Genomic DNA, 16903 nt, shown 5'->3' with positions numbered 1-16903 from the left:
CAATCTTTGTGCTCTTCTTCTTCTTCCACGATACGCGCGAGACGGGAATTTGAAAAGGGAAAGCTGAGCAGAGTGATTTAAGTGGGAGACGATTTCATCTCACTCCCTAGACTTCTAGTAATATTTGGGATTTAACGGAAACAACCTCTTCAAGATTACAAATAGTTACCATTAGTCTCAATTATTTCGCTTTTGGCTCTAAACCTTTTTTTAGCTCTAGTGTTCTTCACAAATCGAAAAGTAAAAGTTCAAAAAATGTATAAACCTTTTATATGCGAAAAAAATACTGAAGAGAAAAGAGTTGTAGTACGAATGTATGCTCTTTAGATAACTAAGTACATTCGAAGGAGACATGGTATATAATCGAATCAGCCAAGCAAAAATGAAAAAACCATAGAAACAAAATCTAATGCCCTTTCAAGGGGAACAGTGTCACTTTTCTGCAGACTCATCTGAGCTCTGAAGGATATCACGAATGAAGTTTATGAAAGAACAGAGTCCACCCAAGAAGTTATGGTCAATGACGCCATTACCATCATGAACATGAGCAAAATCCACCAGCTTGACTTGTGCTCGAGCATCATCGTCTCCCTTTAAGATGGAATCATTCTCATAGACCATTAGAATCGAACAAGAGTTGAAATGGTAAAACGTTTGGTTCTCAAACCAGGTCTTGAGCTCCAACAATTGCGTTAAGATCCCGTTAGAACCGCCGTAAACGCTGGACGCAAAAGCAGAGTCGGGTTTCGAACTCGTGTCAGAAAGTGTGTTTGATGATACAAACTTCCGCAGAGCCAATCTCACGCCATCGACATTAATCCCGTTAAGAAGCTTCCTGTTAGGCTTCCAGAAACTCAATTCTTTGTGATCATACACCTCGAAACCAGAGATCCTGAAACCAGATGACACGGTGGTTGTTCCAGTGTCTTTCTTTAAGCATTTTTGGATGTATTCCTCGGATGCTTCAGGGTACCATGTTCTTGAACCCATCTTGACATCCATCACTGATGGCTTTGAGTACTTGGAAAGAAGATTTTCCAGCACAATCATGGCTGCTCCATCAGAGCCTTCAACTTCTTGAGTGCCGTGATAGGCTGGGAAATATCTACGGATGTGATCTGGGACCTTTGTGTTTGACGAGAAAGATTCGTAGAACTTCACTTCTATTTCACCCCTTGAATCGCCCTGTAGTGGCTTGAAGAACCGGCCCTTGTCGTCCACAAGGGGACCAGGCTTCCCGTCTCTAGCGATGTGTCCTGCAACCTGATGTTCAGGGGCCTTGAGATGCATGTTGGGTAGAGTATGATGAACCTAAAGAATAAGAAATTAGGTGATTATAAACCACTCATAATCCCAAGAACACAAAAGTAGAAAGAGAAGCAGAAACTAGAAGATGCTACATCGATGATCTGTGGTTCAACTTTCAATCAGATAGTAAAGGATCACAGGCAATAAGCCAAACTTAAAAAAAATGGCCGTATTTAACAAGATCCAGCTATAAATATGAACCCAGAAGGGGGAATACTAATCTGAAAAATAAATCATAGAAAAGCCACGTTTTTGAAGATTTCAAGTGACCCTAAACTAGTGACAAGAACAGCAATGCATCAATGAACTTTGGAATAAACTACTGCCCTGCAATTCGATCACTATTTCCACACATTATTTCCAAATTAGCAACAATCATAGCTAATAAAGGTTACTGGTTGAGTTAAACTGGATTAGAAGAATCCAACACACCATACTACATTACTACTTACAGAACTTCCCAAGGATATTCTAATTTAACCAGAGGGAATCCGAATCAATACCACTGTCCCATCGCGAAATCAGATTAGGGTTCTTCAATTCTCCTCACTTTAAAAGAGAAATAAAATAAAACAAGACGCCCATCACAATTACGAGAAAATCCGTCATCAAAATTTGTATACTTCCCTTTACACAAATAAAAAAAAGTTCTATACTTCATCGCTTGAAGAACAAGAGAGATTAAAGTGATTAGAAAAAAGGCGCAAAAAAGGGAAACAATCCCTAAATAGGAAATTTCTCCAAATCGAGCAAGCAATTGAAAAAGATCACGAAAAGTTGCTTTCGTGAATTTTATTGCTAAAAAACGCAGAAAAGGCTAAGAACTTTACAAAAAAGGGACGATCCCAATAAATGAACGCAAAATGAAAGAACTTAGATTTAAGTAAACAGTGATGGAAGAAATTTTTGTGATAAAACGAAGTAACAATTTACCCAACGAAAATTTAGAAGAACAAGTCTTGACGGATAAACGATGGGGGAGACGATAAGAAGGTGTACGGTTCTAGGATTCTCACAATAGAAAGATGAGAGAGCTTCAGCTTGTCGTTGTTTTCTTCTTTTGAGGCACCGAGGCAATCTAGCTGGACTAATATATATACATAAAATATCATTGGTCCAAATATAATAAATCAATAATACTGTTCTTGTATTTTATTATTTTTAAAAAAGGTTGGATGCTATAGGACGAAAACTCAACACGTTTGGAGTTTATATACGACATACGACATCAATTAGAATTGTATAAAACAAATAAGGAAATACTAAGTGAACAAGAAAAAAAAACGGAATCACATGCATTTTAATCGTTAAATAATTTTTTTTCATGGTTTATTATCAATCTTAGTCAGGTTAATTTTCCAAATTTTCGTTTGTCATTTTTTAATCTTTTTTGTTCAAAATCATTTTAAATTCTCGTAAACAGATAACAATTATGAACTGTTATCGCTTAAGTAAGTTAAACATATAGTGTTTATTATATAGAGAGTTAATCATCTAATTACGTTTACATCTATAATGAAGAGGTTTGTTTTAAGAATTTACGAAAATAATATATTTGAAACATTGCCATGATTTGTTAGACAATACGGTGTGGGTGGTTACGTGACTTACGTCAACTTTGCCTTAAACGTACTATAAAAACATGAAAAATCAAAGTGTACTTTACAAATTAGCTAAAAGATTACGTTAGACGCGTTTCGACGCATCTCAACTCGTTTTTCTTTTTTTACTTGACCATTTCTCAACACGTCTAAATGATGCACCTTTCTCCTGTAACATTTGTTTGTTTTACCTTAAACATGACTAAGAAAAAAACCATAAAAAGGAAACACATATCTCTTTATCGCGTTCTTGACGAGAAACCAGTGCAAGCATTAATCAAGAAAAGTAATCGACATGTGGTGGAGAACTCGATAAACTAAAATTATTGAACTGACACAAAAAAAAACATGCCGGTATGCAATGGAATTCCTCAAAATGTGGACAAAACCATAAGCAAACCGGTTGAACTAGCGTCTGTATAGTATAATCACCCACTAACTAGTTAGCAACGCCCTAATTATGTTGAGCTTGATTCTGTACGTTCGAGACATATGATCTAGCACACAAATTTTCAATTTATTTTTGTCATACCGGCAGACTTAAAAAAACCAAATGAAAGAATTTTAATTCTCACCAGAATATGATATAGCGGTAGACTACAAATTAAGTTATCTTGCTAAAAATAAAAAATTAAAACTTATCTCATGTTTTGTGGGCGGGCCAGTGTTTTGAAACAATATATTTCTGTCAATATTCAATTACTAGGAACTATCAAAGTGTTCAGCGTCTATTTAAATGGTGATTTAGTTTTTTTTTTCCTCTCTCTGTTTATTGCAATTTCACTTAAAGTACTCAATTATCGTCAAATTAATGATCAGTTAGACCCACTTAGTTGCATCCACTTCTCCAAATTTCCTAATATTCGACTTGAGTTCCTCACCGGAGCAGAGTCAGAGTCAACGGCCGTCTCGTTCCGTTAATCTCCTCAGTACGCACAAGTACAAAAGGGAGCGATTCTCCGTCACTGTCACCGTTATCAAGCCCGATTCACCAGCCGATTCGATGGTAGCACCACCGATCGCCACGTGTGCTCCAGCCATACGGCCTTGCTTAGCGACGCGTGGCTCACCTCCTCGTAGCCGTTCATGTGCGCCACTCCTACTCCTCTTCCTCCTCCTAGGTTTAACGGTCTTTTGTACGGACGCTGTTTCTTCTGAGTCGAACCTTCTCTGCTCCAATTTAGTCTCTTCTCGTCTTCCATGCCAGCCCTCTATTTCAATGGTGAGAAATTGCAAGTCACTGTGGAAAATCTTGGACCGGAAAGTGGGTGTTCCGTGCCGTAGGATTACAACTTCGCCGAGGTAAAATCTGATTTTGTTTTTCCAAATTTGCGGTTTTTAATGAGCCTGATGTTATGTATAAATGTTCTTGATCAGGACAGCAACATCACTTTAACTGAACTACCAGATAAGACTATGGAAGCTAAGTTTCTGCAGAGCATGTTTGAGTTGATTGATTCTGGATTCTTCAATGAAACTAAGGTAGTGCTTTATAGTTGATACTTCCTCTTCCTGACTATAAAAAACTTCAGATTTTTGGGGAGGAGTAACAGCAATAAGCCATTTTTTTGTTTAAATCATACTTTTGATTAAGAAAGTATAAGTTTTTACTTGTCAATTTTCACAATAGTGTTTTTATTATTTTGGGGGTATATATATATATAGATTCAGGAGATTGCAAAGGGAGCCACTGAAATGAACGTTCCTATATATCGAACCAACCGGAAACTAGTCGCTACTAAGAATGGCGGGCTTGAAAATCCATCTCCTCTGGTGTTTAATCCATCTTGGAACAGAGAAGCTCCGAGTGTACAAGGCAAAAGATTCAAATATCCTTCGGTATCTGGAGTAAGACTCCCTAGAGATGAAGAAGATATCGCCTTTATGAGCGTAAGTCATCTCCCTCTTTTACTGTTGTTGTTACAACAGATGGAAAGTTTCGTATGCTTTTTTTTGGCAGGTTCTTGAACTCGGAGAACTTATAAAGACGAGACAAATTACTTCCGAGGAACTCGTTAGGATTTATCTCAAGCAGTTAAAACGGTACGGGAGCTTCTGTTTCTCACTGAGTGTGTGCAGAGAATTTTACATGATCTGATTTTGTTGTTAATTTGGATATTTTTGAAGGTACAATCAAGTTCTTGAAGCGGTGGTTACTTATACTGAAGAATTGGCATACAAACAAGCCAAAGAAGCTGATGATTTGCTCTCTAAAGGAACTTATCTCGGTATCTTTCTCTTATGCAATAGATTTGTTCGTTGGATTGGTTATCAGCTAGTTCTTCAAGCTTCTGATTTTTATTTTTTTTTTGGGTGCATGGTAGGACCTCTTCACGGGATCCCATATGGTTTGAAAGATATAGTTGCTGTTCCCGGATACAAAACAACGTGGGGTTCAACTTCTTTCAAAGACCAAGTTCTTGATATTGAAGCATGGGTTTACAAAAGGTCCGGGAAATAAAACTCTCACCGTGTTCATTGATTTCCTTTAGTTGTTCTGTTGGATTTAACTTGACAGTGGAAACGCTCCTTTTTCTGTTTGTTTAGATTAAAAGCTTCAGGTGCAGTTTTAGTAGCAAAGCTTGTTTCCGGTTCTCTGGCTTATGATGACATCTGGTTCGGGGGACGGACTAGGAACCCGTGGAATATCGAGGAATTCTCTACCGGGTCATCAGCTGGACCCGCTGCTTCCACATCAGCTGGTTAGTTTTTTATATAGATAATGCATCAAGATTACGTTTCTATTTGGCTATATCTGGAAAAGTAAACTGGTTCTTTGTTCAGGTATGGTTCCGTTTGCCATAGGCTCGGAGACAGCAGGCTCAATGACATATCCTGCAGCTCGGTGTGGCGTAACAGCATTGCGTCCCACATTTGGGAGCGTTGGTAGAACCGGAGTGATGAGCATATCCGAGTCTCTGGTATGGCAAAAAATAGAACCGGTCCAACCGAGTAAAAACTTCAGAGTGTATAACTCTGTAAATGCAACTCCTCTTTGTCACACAGGATAAGCTTGGACCATTCTGTAGAACAGCAGCGGATTGCGCTGTAGTCCTTGACGCCATCAAAGGGAAAGATCCAGAGGATCTCTCATCAAGAGAGCTCGCTTTTGAAGATCCCTTCTCTGTGGATATCACTAAACTCACTGTTGGGTATACAAAAGATGCTGACATGAAGGTAAACAAAAATAGTTAAATGCTGTCTGTAATCAGAAAAACCGGGTTTGTGTTGACTCGACATTTGGCATTTGCAGGTCGTGGAAGTTCTTGGGTCGAAAGGTGTCAATATGGTTCCTTTCGAACTAAATTATACAGTGGATGCGGTTCAAGGGATATTGAATTTCACAATGGACGTAGACATGTTAGCTCATTTCGATGAATGGCAAAGAACCGGTCAAGATGATCTCTATGAAGCACAAGATCAATGGCCGGTTGAGTTACGCCGTGCTCGTTTAATTACAGCCGTCGATTACATTCAGGTTTTTTTTGCCCGTTTTGATTTTGGTTTATGGGTCGGTTTTGTGATGCATTTGTTCACAGGTGATTTATGTCTCTCTGATTTATACCGGTTTAGGCGCAGAGAGCTCGTGGTAAGTTGATTCGAGAAGTGGAGAAGAGCTTCACAGTGGATGCTTTTATTGGAAACGTGACAGATTGGGAGAAAGTCTGTATGGGAAACCTTGTCGGTTTACCGGTTCTAGTGATTCCGACCGGTTTCAAGAACATATCGGCACCACCAACCAGCGATTGTAGGAGAAGGACAACGATCAATGCCGGAATTTATGCTCCGCCGGAACGTGATCACATCGTAAGTAAATCTAAACGAATATGTATCTCTGATGAAATTTAAGAGAATTGCGATAATTGGATATTGAGATTCCTTTTGTAAACTTATTTGTTGGTGTGGTAGGCTTTGGCATTGGGTATGGCGTACCAATCGCTTACCAATGCCCATAGAAAGCGACCACCTATTGATGATCTTGGACCGGATGACTCGATACCGAACCCACCTCGGGCTATTATCCCTCCCCGAAGGTTACAAATATGAGCTTTCCAGCCTTTTTTTTTGTTACATCAGGAAATAGTCAACTCAATGTTGTGTGTTTTGTTATTACAAAGTTTATAATATATGTTACGAAGTTGTTTTTTTCTTTTTAAATAATGAGATCAATGTTTGGTCGTTTGGGACCTTTTTTGGATGGGCATGTGCGTGAAATATTCGATGTCAAAAAAAAAAAAAGTGAAATATTGATGATCATGCTTCGTAGTGGACAGAACCAGATTTGTCTATAGAGATTAACGAGTTTTGTTTCCATATCGAACGTGACTGACGGTGATTAGAAATTTGGAAAGCTAGTGCTAATATAAAAATATACACGTGGTATTTATTTTTTGTTTGTTTATGTCGCTGTCGTGTATGTGTTTGAAATTGCATTATTTGCTTTACTAGAAGAGGAAATGACAAATGCGTGTGTATAGAATTTGGTAACGTATTTAATTAATTGTGTGCGCGGAGAGTTTTTTTGGTGGGAGTTTATTGCAATACCTTTGACTGTTGACCTTAATGGCCTTCGCCTTCTAGGCTTGATCTCAAACTAACATAAAAATTGGAATTTAAGGGTGTTTACTGTTTAGTTCAAAAAATTACACAAATTAGGGGGAAAAAATATTATACATAATGAATTTACCTCGTAGTTCCCTCTTGATTTACAGTTTACCTGTAAATTTATTACAGAAATTAATACTCCATTAAAAAATATCACAACGATGCAAGTTGACATTTTTATAACATTAATTTATGGGGTTATTACAACTTTTTCTTCTCTTATTTATATCACGTGCAATTTAGTTCCTCGGTCTTACAAATTAAATGCTCTATATGTAACCTTCAGAAGCTGAGAGTTGGTGATAGAAGGATATAAACCAAAAGAATTAATGGAAAGATTCGGAAGTAAACATTAAAACACACAAAAAATACTCTTGGTTTGATTATTTACCCAATCGCTGTTGAAAAATCAACAATCAACAGTATAAGTAGAAAATTGTTAAAAGCTATTAATATCATTTTAAAAACAATTTTGGGCTGTTAATATTAGTTATGTATCTGGTTTCATTTTCTACGACTCTGATGTGTAATGGTACTTGTCAGGTTAGGTAAAGATATTAAAACATAGGAGAAACATGATATTTTGATAGTAATCTATTTTTCTCTAAACACGATATTTTGATAGTAATCTATTTTTCTTTATAGGATAACTATTCCTGAATTCTTATCAAAATGTCTATGTCTATTGTGTATCTGGTGGATGTGACAATTTTAACTGAGATAATATGAGGTGTAAATTCTAATATGAAAACAACCAGAAGGACTATCTATGCAAAATTTGGTAAAGTAGGCTTTTAGGGCTGATTTCTAGTGTTAGTTGAACTCGAAAGTGAAACAGACAAGGCGATTTTCACTTTCATCGGTACGACCTTAAAACCAACTCTTTTCCGCAAAATCTAATACACAAAAAAGCTTTTTACTATGGCATCTACACGCAAATTATTCGAAATAGCGAGGGCAAAATGGAGAAAATGCTTATTATCTCCCTCTGCTCTGTTTATATTTTCTCTTTTTAGCTCCTCTGCACAATTCCCCTGACCTCTACCTCTATCTCGAGATCCGCCGTTAACTTTTTACTCAGAGCTTCTTCTCTCTTCGTCTTTTTTCTTCTCCTCTTTTGAGTTCAATCACAGATTGAATCAGGGAGGGAACACGAGATATTTATTCTTCTTCAGATCTAGCTTTTCTCTCATTTGGTTAATCAAGGTACGTTCGTCGGAATTATCGAAGTATCCTTGGTAGATCTATCCGTTTGCTGACTCAATTGGTCGTTTTCGATTAAATTCCGATCTGATTTTGACATATTGTGATTGAGCATTAAAGATTTCAAGTCTGATTAAACTCGATCGAGCTTTATAGTGTAGATCGAGACGAATGTACATATTTTTGATTCATAGAGGACGAGTTTTGTAGCCGTTTTGATCGATGCATGTAGCTTTTTCTTGTTGGTTTTTTTATTTTCCTTGGTTGATCAAATAAATTACCAATGCACCATGTTGCGAAACAACGTCGATATTGTGTTTTATCGGTAACGTTTTTGTTGATGGGTCTTTGCTGCATTTGGTACAGGTCTTAGCCAGGTCAACATGGCATCGGCGACTGAGAACCAATGGCTCAAAGGAAGAGTGAAGGCTGTAACCTCAGGAGACTGTTTAGTGATCACGGCTTTGACCCATAGCAGACCAGGACCTCCACCGGAAAAGACCATCACTCTGTCTTCTCTTATGGCACCTAAGATGGTGAGCTTAATCTAAAGTCAATTCCTTTGTGCCTCCATCATAAATGACAAATTCAAAAGAATATTACTTTTCTCTGATTTGGATGTTTTAGACAAAAGCTTTCCTCACAACCAATCATAAAGTGTCCTGAAGTACAAATTTTTGTTTTTTCTGCTTATCGAGTCTTCAACGGCAGATTACAATACTTAGTTTTTTTTTGTTGGAATTAACTGTCACGTTGTTGATTTTCCTATTTTTTAGGCTCGCAGAGGAGGTATAGATGAGCCTTTTGCATGGGAAAGCAAGGAATTTCTGAGGAAGCTTTGCATAGGAAAGGTGCCGAGTCGAAATTTTTGACTAATTAAATACATCATGTATTGTGATTGACGATATTTTCTCATCGTTAGTATATGCTCTCTCTTTTTTTTTAATCAACAGGAGGTTGCTTTCAAAGTGGATTACAAAGTGGAAGCTATTGCTGGTAGAGAGTTTGGCTCTGTTTTCCTTGGCCATGAGAATCTTGCAAAGCTTGTTGTTCAAAATGGTTGGGCAAAGGTGATAAACATTCTATTTCACTCGAAAGAATATTGACTGAGGTATGGCTTTCTAACATGAGGGAAAGTTGCCTGTACTGTGGACAGGTTAGGGAGCCAGGTCAGCAGAATCAAGATAAGGTTAGTCCTTACATTGCAGAGTTGCTACAACTCGAAGAGCAGGCTAAGCAGGAAGGATTTGGTCGTTGGAGCAAGGTTGGTCTTCCTTCCTTACTTACTAACTTCAAATTCTGGTATTGTTTCATTGTTTTAATATAGATTTGAACTACTTCCAGGTTCCTGGTGCTGCTGAGGCATCTGTCAGAAACCTTCCTCCTTCTGCCATTGGGGACTCTGGAGGCTTTGATGCCATGGGGCTTTTAGCTGCGAATAAGGGCAAGCCCATGGAAGGCATTGTGGAGCAAGTCCGTGATGGAAGTACTATTCGGGTTTATCTTCTTCCAGAGTTCCAATTTGTGCAAGTTTTTGTTGCTGGAGTTCAGGTGATTAAACTTGCTTCCCTGTTCTTGCTTTGTGCAAGGTTGACATCTTAACATATGGAAGACATTCATCAATTTTCTCTCTTACAATGTAGTCTCCATCAATGGGAAGAAGAAACACAAATGGAAATGTTGTTGAGACAGTTCCAGATGAGCCGAATGGTGATGTTTCTGCCGAGTCACGAGGTCCTCTGACGTCAGCTCAGAGACTTGCTGCCTCTGCAGCCTCGTCTGTCGAGGTTTCCTCTGATCCATTCGCAACTGAAGCCAAGTACTTTACTGAGCATCGTGTTCTTAGCAGAGATGTAAGTTTCGTCAACAGCTTCGCTCTGTTCATTTGTATTTTGGTATTTGGACGATCTCAATTTAAGCTGGATTTTGCAGGTTCGCATTGTTCTTGAAGGCGTTGACAAATTCAACAATCTGATTGGTTCAGTTCATTATTCTGATGGGGAAGCAGTTAAAGATTTGGGTTTGGAGCTCGTTGAAAACGTATGTGCTTATATTAAGCACTTATTTTGGAGCTCGTTGAAGATTAGCGTATTAAAATATTTGACTGATAAGGATTTTTCTCTACTAACGATTGGTGGTAGAAACTACTTTTCTGCTCCTAGATACACAACTTTTTACCTTCTATAGGCCGGATTTTGGATTCCTCTATACAAAATTACTGGAACATATGATTCTCTATGTTGTCGACAAAGTTAATGACATTGGTTGTTATTATTTCTCCTTAGGGTCTTGCTAAATTTGTTGAATGGAGTGCTAACATGATGGAGGATGAAGCCAAGAGAAAGTTGAAAGCTGCAGAACTAAAATGCAAAAAAGATCGGGTGAAAATGTGGGCAAACTATGTTCCTCCAGCTACAAACTCCAAGGCAATTCATGACCAGAACTTTACGGGAAAGGTAATATGTCCAGACTAAATTATTGGGTAAAAAGGTTTTTTTCTCCTCTGCTTATCGAGTTTTATCTCTACTTTAGGTAGTGGAAGTGGTGAGTGGTGACTGTGTTATAGTTGCCGATGACGCTATCCCATACGGAAGCCCAGCGGCAGAGAGACGGGTCAACCTTTCGAGTATCAGATGTCCAAAAATGGGTAACCCTCGTAGAGAAGAGAAGCCAGCTCCTTATGCTCGGGAAGCAAGAGAATTTCTGAGACAACGACTTATTGGCAAACAGGTATTGCGTTGTGTCTTTTACCTCTCATCTTTGCCTTTGTGCACACATATGAACAGGATTTGAGATTTTTTTTTATCCTTCCTTTGGAATAGGTTATTGTTCAAATGGAATACTCAAGGAAAGTCACACAAGCAGATGGTCCTACCACATCTGGAGCTGCGGACAGGGTCATGGATTTTGGCTCTGTGTTCCTTCCATCTCCTGCCAAAGGCGATTCCGAGGAAGTGGCTGCATCTTCTGCTTCAGCCATTGCTGGCGGTCAGCCGGCTGGAGTGAATATCGCTGAGCTCATTCTTTCCCGTGGCTTTGGAAATGTGGTTAGACATAGAGATTTTGAAGAGCGATCAAATCATTATGACGCTCTTCTTGCTGCCGAGTCTCGTGCTCTGTCTGGAAAGAAAGGAATCCATTCTGCAAAAGAATCTCCAGTCATGCACATCACAGACCTAACTGTGGTTAGTAGTTATATCTATATATGCATGTATTGATAGATAAACTCATTTTCAGTAATCTAATTGGTAAGTGTATGTATATCTGTCTCAGGCCGCAGCTAAGAAAGCTAAAGATTTCTTGCCATCGCTGCAAAGACTCAGGAGAATACCCGCTGTTGTGGAATATGTCCTCAGTGGACATCGGTTTAAGCTTTATATTCCAAAGTTAACATGTAGCGTTGCCTTTTCGTTCTCTGGTGTCAGATGTCCTGGCCGTGGAGAACCCTTTTCAGATGAAGCTATCTCTGTAATGAGACGTAGGATCATGCAGAGAGATGTCGAGGTAAAGCAAATTGCACGGCTAAACTTACGTATCAGACTCATATTCTCTTATATGGTTTGTTCATACTCTCTGTTATTACAAACTACACAGATTGAAGTTGAAACCGTGGATCGAACCGGTACTTTCTTGGGATCAATGTGGGAGTCGAGAACAAATGTGGCGACGGTTTTGCTTGAAGCTGGCTTAGCCAAAATGCAAACTAGCTTTGGTGCAGACAGGATTGTTGAAGCACATATTCTTGAAAATGCAGAAAGATCTGCCAAAAATCAGAAACTGAAGGTGACAAGCAATAACTGTCTAGTAAAGAATATCCTCGCTTTCAAAACATAACTTGCTAAACCGTTTTGATCTTTTGCAGATTTGGGAAAACTATGTTGAAGGAGAAGAAGTCTCAAACGGAAGTAATACCGTAGAAACCAGGCAAAAGGAGACCTTAAAGGTGAATTTATCCACATGATTCTTCACAAAACTCATCTCTTTTTCATATACAATAAAAGTAAAAATTAAACCTTCAACATTCTTTTCATTGCCTACGATTACAGGTTTCTGTTACAGAAGTGCTTGGAGGTGGTCGGTTCTATGTTCAATCGGTTGGAGATCAGAGAATAGCTTCGATTCAGAACCAGCTGGCATCCCTGAGTATTAAAGATGCTCCCATTATCGGATCCTTTAACCCTAAGAGAGGTGACATCGTCCTTGCACAGTTTAGCCTTGATAACTCCTGGAACCGTGCAATGGTAAAATTCCACTTCACCTTCTTTTATTCCTGTGTCTTTCTTTGCTTCTTGCTCAATTCATTTAATCAATGCTTGTGTTCAGATTGTGAATGCACCACGAGCAGCGGTTCAATCCCCAGACGAGAAATTCGAAGTGTTCTACATCGACTATGGAAACCAAGAGGTAGTCCCGTACAGCGCACTCCGACCAATCGATGCTTCGGTATCCTCAGCACCAGGGCTTGCTCAGCTCTGCAGACTTGCCTACATAAAGGTTCCAAGCTTGGAAGAAGACTTTGGTCCTGAAGCCGGAGAGTATTTGCATACAGTAACGCTGGGAAGTGGTAAAGAGTTCAAAGCAGTGATAGAAGAAAGAGACACATCCGGAGGCAAAGTCAAAGGCCAGGGCACTGGAACTGAATTTGCTGTCACTCTCATCGCTGTTGATGATGAGATCTCTGTAAACGCTGCAATGCTTCAGGTAGGTTTTTCTCTCACCTTCTCTAGATAAAACATGGAAGAATTCTAAGTATCGGTATTAATGATGATGTTGATGATGATGATGAACACAGGGAGGAATAGCGAGAATGGAGAAACGTAGGAAATGGGAGCCTAAGGACAAACAAGCGGCTCTTGATGCTTTAGAGAAGTTCCAAGAGGAAGCTCGCAAGTCTAGAACTGGAATCTGGGAGTACGGTGACATCCAATCAGATGATGAGGACACTGCTCCGGCTAGAAAGCCTGCCGGTGGTCGCCGGTAACCGACATATATATGTTGCGGTATGGTTCAAAAGGGGCCATGAGGTAGAGGGAGAGAAGCATCAGGTCGGTTTCTCTAAAGGGCTTAAAACTTTAATGGCATTGCCATCGAACATTTTGTAACGTTTTAGATTGTTCCCTTTTTTTGTTCTTCTTTTAATTTATACTGTTGACTTTGAAAGAAAATTTTCTATGTAAGAGTTGAAATAAGGTGGAAGTTTGAACTTTGAACTATGCTTATAGTTTGTTTTTGTGTGTTTTTATTGGCCAATTTTTCTTTCTCTCTAATTTGGAACATCTCAATGAGAAGTGCATCACAGCATCAGTCATACATATCCAGCTGAAGGAAGGTCATGTTGGAATAAGAGCGGCTAGATTATTTTTGTCATCGAGATTGTCCAATAAATTGAAATTAAATTGGTTTATTTCATGTCCGCTTTAGTTGGATTTCGGTTAGGTCTTATGAAAACAAATAAATCAATTTTATTCCTCTTAAGATTGGTTCCCGTATATGGTTTAATTTGGTCCGGCTCTTTGGAAAACCGGAACACGAGTTTCGTTTATAAATAAATCTTCAGTAGCCTAGGGCTCAGTTAATTTATTCTTCCTTGTTGGTTTGAAGGAAAACAACAACAAAAAAATGTCCAGTTCAAGGCAGAATGATTTGCAGTCGGTGGCACAGCCTCTAGAAATTCTCAAGTGTCCCGAAGAGATTACGCTCAAGGAGTTTGGTATAATGAAGCTCACAGCGCAATTTGTGGTGCGGTTTGGGATGTCTTTCTGTCGGGAATTCATGTTTAAGTTGACTAGCGTGAACGCCAACAACGATCAGTTTGAGTTTATCAAGACAACTGATAGCAGCAGGTACAGGTTTTTTCTTGTGCTTGTTGATGCGTATAACAGTGTATTAAGACCTTATTACCGAAACTACCAGAGGAAGAATTGTAACAACGAGACCGTTCTTGAGGGTTTTTTGAATCTTGTTCAAAGCGTGGAAAAGCAGGAGGAGATGCATGCTAGTTTCGCCTGCGGTGTTGACTTTTTCGCTAGCATGGATGGTAGAAAGAGTTTTTCACCACCTGGACACGTTTCAGCAGAAATGCTGTATTCAGGTCTACTTGGATCACCAGAACTGCTGTCTGCAGATCTAGCTGATGAGGCTCGTTGTGCTGCTCGTGCTGCTGTTACTGATGATGAACTAACCGATATGGATCGTATACTCGAGAGTTGGGCTACTCCACCACCTCGCATGTATCCTCATCTATATCCTAAAGAGATCCCTCGCAAGCAGCTTGGTCTTATCAAGCTCACAGCGCAGTTTGTTGTCAGGTATGGTGTGACTTTCATGATGGGTTTGTCCAAGAGACTAATGGTGATCCCGGACTCTCGGTTTGAATTTTTCCAGACAAGTGATAGTTTCAGTTTTTTCCACCGGCTTATCTCTGCGTATGGTAACGTATTGAGGCAGTTTACTGATTCTGAGGAAGTGACCGTTGTTTCGGAGTTTTTCAAGCTTGTTGAGGAGGGAGTACTAGAGATGCATGCTTCTTCCGTGGGTGGTCTTGACTACTTTGCTAACAGGGAGGATGAAGAGTTGACGCCACATGAATGCTTTTCAATGAACCCTGGTATGCAGCCAGAGACTGGTATTATCCCTAGTATCCCTGTGCCCACTGCACTGAGATCTCTGTTTGCTTTTCCTCGCTTTCCTAAACCTGCAATGTCTCTACCTGAGAATCCCAAGCCAAAGAGACAGGAGTTTGATGAGCCAGGACTTGTTTCAGCAGGCTTCTTTCTCGCTCAACATTCGGTAACGTTTTTTCGACCTCCCTTTGTTTTTCCCCCGCGTCTGACTTGACAAGTATCTAATTAGCAGTCACACATTTTTCAGGTTGCATCTCCGATCAGGGTTTCTGTTCCAAGCGTCGACGTTGAGAAATTCATTGAGATCGAACTGTGGTCCTACGCGGAAAAGGTGGCAACTTTGAAGGAGATGATAGCTGGGGAGATCCAAATTCCAGCAAACAAACTCAAGTTAAGTTGGAGAAACAGAGTTTTAGAGGACAACAGGTCACTTGCATATTACAATGTGGGACCAGAAGAAACGCTAACACTCTCTTACTGATGACTGGGAAAACGCCTTCCAATCCATTTCTCTTCTCTATCTTTAGTACATTTGGCTAAAAAACTATCTGTAGTGACTTTAGTTTGTTTTGAATTAGCAGCTACTTATGATAGTCTTAAAACATATATCCCTTTAATATGTGATGATCATCACAGTTTAAGCTCTTTTAGTGCATTCTCTTGTATATGCTCCTTTCTTTGGGATGTGTCAAACTGATGTTGATAAAATAATGCTGATGTATCTATTGTTTTGACAAATTTTAACCGGTTCGAATCGACACAATCCTACGGAATGAAAGCGTATTCTTTATTGATATAATCTTTAAATTACAACGAGTTGGATACTCTTAAAGTTATAATGGAAGATATTGAAAAATTCTGTCATCTCCTGCACGTATGTTCAGCCTTTTAGGTGAAAAAAGTTCTCTCCTTCTTTAGGGTTTTTCCCTCTATTTATCTAGAGAATCCAGCATCTTTTTCTTCTTATCGCGATAAGAAATAATTGCTAAATATTATTTAGAATTTGTCCATTCTGAATATATCAAATCGATCTGGTAGATTCCTTAAATCTTAGGAATATTTTTATCCCTTCTATCATATAATTATTAAGTTTAAGACGTGATAAAATTAAACCAACAACTTGCCCCCACCCCACTCTCTCTATTTTCTGAATTAAGAATTTAGAGAGTAGTAAGACATATGGCATTTTATCACGCACATGTACGTGATTTTCATTTTGTCTTATAGACAAAAATGGTATTTGTTGTCGCTTCAAGTGTATTGAGTTTGTATGCTCGTAGATGAACTATTGTCCAAAATTCGCCTCTTGTTGACAAACAGGCTTTAGCTTCTCGCTGCAGGCCATATAAAAATGATAACTGGTCCAATTCCATTTTGTAGTTAATGTCGTTTTTTTTTATCTTTGTTATTTCCTTTCCAACGCCTTAACCGAATTTAGCTGACTTACTGCTCTGCTTCTCTAGTTCTTCGATTCCATGGTATTCAAATTTTTGCCATCTAATCCCCCAAAATAATCAACAACATCCTCTCTGTCCATACGAAATCAACTAAATTTCTTCCTTG

The 16903-nt window shown here is 39.0% G+C and overlaps 4 protein-coding genes across 7 annotated transcripts; 3 read left to right on the top strand and 1 right to left on the bottom strand.

Moving 5' to 3' along the window:
- Positions 1 to 262: 262 nt before the first annotated feature.
- LOC18017769 (inositol polyphosphate multikinase alpha) lies at positions 263 to 2389 on the bottom strand. Of its 3 annotated transcripts, none has more exons than XM_024156542.1 (2): positions 2325 to 2389; positions 263 to 1311 (listed from the first exon to the last, which is right to left on the bottom strand). In XM_024156542.1, the coding sequence occupies exon 2, from the start codon at positions 1288 to 1290 to the stop codon at positions 433 to 435; it is 858 nt and encodes a 285-aa protein (XP_024012310.1). In that variant the 5' UTR covers positions 1291 to 1311; positions 2325 to 2389; the 3' UTR covers positions 263 to 432. The 3 variants fall into 3 exon arrangements, with proteins under 3 accessions (XP_024012310.1, XP_024012309.1, XP_024012308.1); XM_024156541.1 differs by having other exon boundaries at positions 1812 to 2376; XM_024156540.1 differs by having other exon boundaries at positions 2242 to 2376.
- A 1337-nt stretch (positions 2390 to 3726) lies between these two features.
- Positions 3727 to 7126, top strand: LOC18017768 (glutamyl-tRNA(Gln) amidotransferase subunit A). 2 transcript variants are annotated; one of them, XM_006399157.2, is made up of 12 exons: positions 3727 to 4211; positions 4292 to 4391; positions 4575 to 4799; positions 4870 to 4952; positions 5037 to 5137; positions 5234 to 5357; positions 5457 to 5611; positions 5694 to 5830; positions 5916 to 6086; positions 6163 to 6387; positions 6483 to 6716; positions 6819 to 7126. In XM_006399157.2, the coding sequence occupies exons 1-12, from the start codon at positions 3913 to 3915 to the stop codon at positions 6954 to 6956; spliced, it is 1992 nt and encodes a 663-aa protein (XP_006399220.1). In that variant the 5' UTR covers positions 3727 to 3912; the 3' UTR covers positions 6957 to 7126. The 2 variants fall into 2 exon arrangements, with proteins under 2 accessions (XP_006399220.1, XP_024012036.1); XM_024156268.1 differs by having other exon boundaries at positions 3728 to 4211; positions 4287 to 4391.
- A 1423-nt stretch (positions 7127 to 8549) lies between these two features.
- Positions 8550 to 13936, top strand: LOC18017767 (ribonuclease TUDOR 1). Its single transcript, XM_006399156.2, has 17 exons — positions 8550 to 8720; positions 9084 to 9253; positions 9494 to 9568; positions 9671 to 9787; positions 9874 to 9981; positions 10062 to 10268; positions 10361 to 10570; positions 10650 to 10757; positions 11003 to 11173; positions 11250 to 11447; positions 11540 to 11902; positions 11991 to 12221; positions 12312 to 12500; positions 12580 to 12660; positions 12764 to 12958; positions 13041 to 13418; positions 13510 to 13936. The coding sequence occupies exons 2-17, from the start codon at positions 9101 to 9103 to the stop codon at positions 13696 to 13698; spliced, it is 2973 nt and encodes a 990-aa protein (XP_006399219.1). The 5' UTR covers positions 8550 to 8720; positions 9084 to 9100; the 3' UTR covers positions 13699 to 13936.
- Positions 13937 to 14330: 394 nt separating this feature from the next.
- On the top strand, positions 14331 to 16005 carry LOC18017766 (probable splicing factor 3A subunit 1). Its single transcript, XM_024156603.1, has 2 exons — positions 14331 to 15506; positions 15588 to 16005. Exons 1-2 carry the CDS (start codon positions 14337 to 14339, stop codon positions 15819 to 15821), a joined length of 1404 nt encoding a protein of 467 aa, XP_024012371.1. The 5' UTR covers positions 14331 to 14336; the 3' UTR covers positions 15822 to 16005.
- Positions 16006 to 16903: the final 898 nt, after the last annotated feature.

Source organism: Eutrema salsugineum, unplaced genomic scaffold (assembly GCF_000478725.1).
Source record: "Eutrema salsugineum unplaced genomic scaffold, Eutsalg1_0 scaffold_2, whole genome shotgun sequence".
Lineage (NCBI taxonomy): Eukaryota > Viridiplantae > Streptophyta > Magnoliopsida > Brassicales > Brassicaceae > Eutrema > Eutrema salsugineum.
Note: the sequence above shows the minus strand (reverse complement) of the source record. Positions and strands in the feature narration are given on the sequence as shown.